Source organism: Lolium rigidum, chromosome 6, assembly GCF_022539505.1.
Source record: "Lolium rigidum isolate FL_2022 chromosome 6, APGP_CSIRO_Lrig_0.1, whole genome shotgun sequence".
NCBI classification, from domain to species: domain Eukaryota; kingdom Viridiplantae; phylum Streptophyta; class Magnoliopsida; order Poales; family Poaceae; genus Lolium; species Lolium rigidum.
This window is the reverse complement of record NC_061513.1, coordinates 271,718,525-271,724,994: the sequence shown is the minus strand read 5'-3', so window position 1 is coordinate 271,724,994 and position 6,470 is coordinate 271,718,525. Positions and strand designations below refer to the sequence as shown.

Below are 6,470 nucleotides of genomic sequence, written 5' to 3'. Positions count from 1 at the left end.
ACTAATCTATGAAATGTATGTGATGTACTATTATCATGAATATGTATGTGATGCTGGCCCTAGCTCAAGTTTGACAATGGCGAGCGCCGCCTGCTATGCTCTCCCACCAAATCCTCAAAAAAATCATCAGCATATGTATATGTGACACTGAAAAAGTTCAGGCATAACATAAATCTGAAGTGTTTAGAGCTAGCAAAGCACAGATAACCCTTCCTAAATATTTCATCACCTGTTTGGTATGTATATGTGACACCAAAAAGGTTTTTGCAAAATCAATCTGGAATCTGGAAATAGTTCCAATAATCTGATCCGAAACAATTAATAAACATATAGGATAAATATTAACAAGAACACAGGCTGATCTTAGCCTCGACGCAAATAAAGCACGCAAATTTATTCGTGAACTACTAATATTGGTTCACCAAGTGACAGGTTCATCCTACTTGCTGCTACTGCTGCTGCTACATACTAACCAAACCAATCATCTGTACCACAAACTCGACGGTATCCGGAAAAATACACCTTTTCCGAGCCTGCTTCGAGCTCTCATTGGGCAGATCTGACAAGCTCTTCGCTGACTTCCCAGAGTTGTTGTGCCAGGGCGTCGCTCTTGGCCAGTTTGCTCGTCTTCTCCTCATTGCAGTCAGCAAAGTATTTGCCTGTCACTCCCTTCAGCTGAGGGCTCAGCCCTACATAGCAAGTAGTTGCTGCTCCCTGAAAAAAAAACAGCAGAAAACGTCTTTTTTTTTAGAAAAGTTGAGTTCAGAAGGAATGGCAACATGATGAAGACTCTTAATAAATGACAGTTAAAGTCATTTATTTTGTTAGTAAAAAGAATTTTATCAACGACAAGAAGAGGGAAAAACCTGGGGCACATTCTTCCAAAACATGTAGGTGACTACTTGGATTGCCTCTGCAAGCGAAATAAAAAAAAAAGTTTCAAAAAGCGGTGGAGAGATGAAGGAACGGTCCCTGTAACTGGGATGGGCATGGCAAGAGGTTGATATTTCAGAGAGAGATTCACAAGGAAAAATGAGATTGAGAGCATACTCATGAGAGCAAAGGAGTGCCTCATCAAATTGGTCATGATCAATCCAGGATGAACGCAGTTAACTGTGATGTTAGCTCCTTCCTCCTGTTTCAGCAACATAATTTATGGTACATCAGAATGGAACATTAGCAGGGGGTTGAGTGTTTACATACAAATAGGTCTAATAATAATAAACATTGTCCTGGTCGAAAGCTACTAAACGGGTAGTTGATAACAGTTTTAGCAATACAAATAAGATAAGCAGGGATATAGCCTAGGTAATCTCTGACATTTGAATAATCAACACAGTTCATCAAGATTTGAAGTTAACATTTGTAAGTTTTTACTGGTTGGTACTTGCAAATGATGATCCACACTTCTTATCTTAACAGTGTAAGAGGGGAAAAAGCATTATGATCACGATAGACAAAATGCGCTACGTCTTCATGCTCCTTTCTTCTGAATAAAAAATTAAAGACAAGAGGTCGAAAAATAGGACAAATTGATACCTTGAGTCGTCTAGAGAGCTCTTTCGCATGCAGTATGTTTGCAAGCTTAGATTGTCCATAGGCCATTTTGTCATTGTATCTGGCAATACAAAATCATATTAGCAACAGTTGAATGAATAGTATTATTTTCTTCAAAAGAACCATGAGAACTCATACATTTTCTTGTCATTGAGTTGATCAAACTGAATCCCCTTTGGATATGTATGAAGGTGGGCGACTGAGGCCAAGTTCACAATGCGACCCTCAATACCCGTAGATTTAGCAGTTGTTTTCATGTTATCAAGGAGGAGGTTGGTCAGCAGAAAGTGACCTGATTGAGCATAAGGAGTGAAAACATGTTACATCAGGATATTTGGCATGGATATCATCTGTTTCAAGTGTTGCTGACAGTTATAGACGGTACCGAGATGATTGGTGGCAAACTGCATCTCAACCTCATCTTCAGACAGTTGGAAAGGACAGAACATGACACCTGCATTGTTTCTGCAGAACAGAAGGATTTTGGACAGGTCGATTCAGTAAAATGCCGGTAGTGCTGCCAATGAATTGTACTGATATACACCTACGCGCCTAAAGCGGTCGATTTAAAACCATGGTAAGTATCATAAGGGATAAAGGAGTTATACGTACATCAAGATGTTGAGAGGAAGATTCATCGAGTTGAACTGGTCCGCAAAGGCCCTGACAGACTTGAGGGAGCTAAGGTCAAGCTTGAGAACATCGACACGGGCTGTTGGGTTTTTCTCTGTGATGCGCTTTCTTGCCTCTGATGCAGCCTCTGTGTTCCTTGCGGCGATGATGACATGGGCTCCTCTCAGGGCAAAGACTCTCGAGGTCTCTAGACCAATGCCACTAGATCCTCCTGGAAGATAACAGAATTCCAGCTTTGAGTAAAACATGAGTAGATCTTAAATTTTTACTGTTGTAAAAGAACTTGTAGCAAAAGCTGTTAAAAAGCACAATCCATGGAAAAAAGCTAGCGGCATGGTTCTCAATAAATGCGAAAACAGCTCAGAGAAAAGTTAGTGGCATTGTTGTTGGCTCTCAATGATGAACAGCTCAGGGAGCATAAACTTAACCAGACTTGGTTATCAGTAAATGCACAAATAGTGTCACAACGTCACAATTCATAGATATCGTGAATTTCACCATATGATGTAAAAATTGCAGCTTCAAAAGAGTAGAGCGCCATGAAAAGGACCGACGAAGATTGCCATCATGACAGGAAGGATATGACTTGTCTCTTGAAGTCGCAGTAATAAGCTTAGAGAGATAAAAATAGCAACAAAAAAGTATGTTCCTCCCTATTCATAAATTTCAGTCCCATCAAGATAATTTTTTTGTACTACTACTTGAGAAAACAAGCTGTAATACCAAATTTGTGTCGTTATTATTGGTGAGATACTGGCTGTCCAGGGGCTGGTTTATACCACCAAAAAACCTGAATCCACCAAAAAAATGTTCATCTGAAGAAAAAACAGGTATGGATATTTGGTTGGTTCTTGTAAAGAGATGGCTAACAGACAAGAGACCAAACTTCAAACTTTTCCAGAATTGATTCAAAGCCACACAATTCCGTCCCCAAAAGCCAAAAGCAAATCCATGCTCCCCACATAAAAAAGGGGATCCAGGCTCGTAACGTCGAAAAGTTTAAAAAAAAAAACAGAAAAGTCAGTATTTTTTGCGGAGAATTGCAGTATGAACTTGCGGACACTGTGGCTGCTTGGGCTAATTTAGTAGGGGCACTGTCGCTGTGGCTGCTATAATTCTCCTGTGTCGATTGCTCAGATGCAAAATCCAATATAGTATGACCGTTAATTCTAGGCAGGTAGCAGCACTGTCGCCGTGGCTGCTAGCGACAGACAAGACAGTAAATTCAGGGTGGGCCAAGACAGGGAGGAAGCAATCATCGTTACAATGCAAAGCATCCAGATTTCCTCCGTGTAGCCGAGGGAAGCACCCAAAAGAAAAGATCCCTCCTCCGTGAGGCGCGCACGCGAGGCGGGCGGGAGAAGATGCAGAGATGGGGACATGGGGTGGTGTTGGAATGCTGGTCTTACCGGTGACGAGGACGGTGAGCGCGGATGCGTCGACGCCGGCGGTGACCTGCTCGGCGGTGGATGCGGAGCCGAACCCGCTGGCGCCCGGCTTGCCGGTGATGAGCGACAGGATTCCCATCTGCTGCTCCTCCGACTGGACAGGGGGCGGGCTAACAGACCAAGAAGAAGAATGTGAGTCCCCAAGAAGAGGAGGATGAGGTTGAAGAAGAAGTCGACGAATCTTGGGCGGGGTTAGGAATCGATTCTCACCTGGCCGGGCGGCTGGAGGTCTGGACGGATGAATCGATGGAGCTCGGAAGGGAGGGAGGCGGCGTGGGCGCGGGGTGCGGGTTGGAGGTTATTTATGGCCGCGGCGCGGGGTAGCAGCGGTTCTGTTGGGGAGTAGGCGGGCTGCCACCTGCCGGCCGGCCTCCACACGAACTCCAAACTCTTGGAAACTCTCCACTTGGAAACAGATTTCCTTCCTGGATTCTTCGTCGTCTCGACTCGGGTGGACAAACGCATCAGACTCTGAATCCCATCCAAGGATTCCAAGCTACTCTCTTCTTGCACGGGAAGAATTGTTCTTCGCCGGTGGAAGAAAAATACCTTCTTTTTTGGCGTCCAGGAAAGTAACAGTTCTCGGTCATAAAGAAAGACTGGAAGAATCAGAGACAGAGTTCACACGCATTGACCGACTGTAATTTTTTATCTAGAAGAGACGGAAGATGTGAATACGGTCAGAGCCTCAGAGGTAGTGACTGCTGGTATCCGATTTCTAGAAAAAATACCGATTGAATATCGCTTGAGATTTTCTAAATGAATTTATAATTCATCTAAATTTGTCAAAATTGTTCAAATTTAAACTATTTATGTGAATATCGGTAAATTTCGTCTGGTCTTATATTTTTCCAGTGGTAATTGGTAAAACAGGTTTTTGGCGAACTTTGGGAAATTACGGCCAAGTAAAGAACCCCTGACAAGATTTATGATCATTTAGGGTGTGTTTGCATTGTTATCAAGGTGTACCTATCAATTTTTTGGTGATGACAGAAAATATTGGTTCTTTTTTAGATAGTAGCCAATTTTTGGTCATGCCAGTACCAAATTGTTTATTTTCTTAGGGAATATTAGCTGACTTATAGGCAAGAAATAGCTCAACCAAAATATTAGCTAGCTAAATTTTGGATTAGCTAACCACAATAGCTCAACCAAAGTTGCGCAAAGGTATATCGTCGATAATCATGCTACGGCGTGGTGGATCTGAAAGCACCGGAATAATGCGATCTTTGACAACGCACAGCCTTCGGTACCTTCCCTGCTCAACGACATCAAGACCGAGGCGCAACAATGGGCGAACGCGGGAGCCCCGGGTGTCCGCCAAATCCTCCCCTAGACTAGGTCTCCTTCCTTGGGTCGAGTTGTAGTGCGGGGTGTTCGTCCCTTCGTGGATATGTACATATAATCTTCTTTCTATCTATCAATGCATCGAAACGCAAATCTTTTGCGTTTTCGCGATTTTTTTTTTGGATTAGCAATATTCCAAAAAAACCAAGCACGTCCTTAGTGGTTTGGGTGTTGGATCCAAAATCTTTGGCCACATGAACATGAACATGAACATAACCGTTTAGGCCTCCTTTATCCGTAGGATATGTAATAAAAAAAATTGTGTATAATTTAAATCCCATGAAAAATTCTAATACAAATTGCTTGATTTATACGAACATATCCCGTAAGAATTATTCATATAAGAATTTTGTAATGTAAATTTTGTAGGATAAAAAGCAATAAGTTATACCTGGTAAAGAATTCTTATGCTACCATCAAAGAAAACTTGTCTTCCCACAATTCAACTGCTACATGACAACCTAATAAGGAAATCTAACTTAGCTCATAACTTAGCTAAATTCAATGAGTTTTTTATTTGCTCTGTGTGGTGCTCCGGATTGTATCCGTGAGACATTTTGTAATGATATTATGGTTATATGATCAATAAAGCTCACGTTTCCCTTTAAAAAAAAAAAAACCTACAGTGTATCTTTTACCCACTGTTGCTTCGTCGTGTCAGTGTGTCACCCTCTCACGTTGTAACCTTTTCCGAATCTGCCCATCACCGATCGTTCTCTGATTGTGCCACATCCGTGTCTTGTTGCACTTCTTTCGCTCGGACGAACAACTCCAACGGCCATTAATCCATCTCGTCTTTCAACAATGACCACTCCCTCCTTCACCCTGATAGCAAACACCATCTCTCGCTTCAGACACAGTACCAGAGTACCGGTACATACTGTCCTGACCAGCCAGCTAGATCGTCCCTCTTCACCTACAACCTGGGAGCTTCCATATGCAATGAGTGCTAGTACCTCCAGTTGGTTTTAGTAGGCCACTTTAGCATTTACAACATGACAGATTGACAGGGCCGGCCTTCCATTCCAGGCATGTGCTGATCAATGTGCAGCATCTCTCCGAGTGCTCGCTATGCTCACGCTGCATGCGTACAAACATGTATGTCAATCTTCAACCCCTCTGCACTTTTTTTTTTCCTTTGGGGGAAAAATTGCTCTTCACCTCTTCAATTCAGACATGTATTGTATATTCGCACAATATGGCACTGATGTACATACTCTCGTATTTTTTGACAAACATCACCGCTAAGTTCAGCGTTACTAAAAGTGGAGTTGAAGTTGTGCAAGTCGCCCTAAGAAAGAACATCACATAACCACTCTCAGTATTTCGCTGTTGACCTTGGCGCCGACCTCACTTCGGCGCCATGTGGCATGGCGTCGACCTGCTTCAGCGCCGTCAGTCTTTGGCACCAACCTGCACAAACTCTGCTACATTTTCGTTCGCAAAACTTAGGGGTCATATTCCTATAAATTTTGCTAAGATAAG

The 6,470-nt window shown here is 42.7% G+C and overlaps 1 protein-coding gene across 1 annotated transcript; it reads right to left on the bottom strand.

Annotated features, from left to right (window-relative positions):
- Window positions 1–278: 278 nt before the first annotated feature.
- On the bottom strand, window positions 279–3,744 carry LOC124660906 (short-chain dehydrogenase TIC 32 B, chloroplastic-like). The gene is made up of 8 exons (XM_047198751.1): window positions 3,600–3,744; window positions 2,170–2,401; window positions 1,943–2,022; window positions 1,696–1,849; window positions 1,540–1,618; window positions 1,051–1,135; window positions 867–913; window positions 279–714 (listed from the first exon to the last, which is right to left on the bottom strand). Exons 1-8 carry the CDS (start codon window positions 3,715–3,717, stop codon window positions 547–549), a joined length of 963 nt encoding a protein of 320 aa, XP_047054707.1. The 5' UTR covers window positions 3,718–3,744; the 3' UTR covers window positions 279–546.
- Window positions 3,745–6,470: the final 2,726 nt, after the last annotated feature.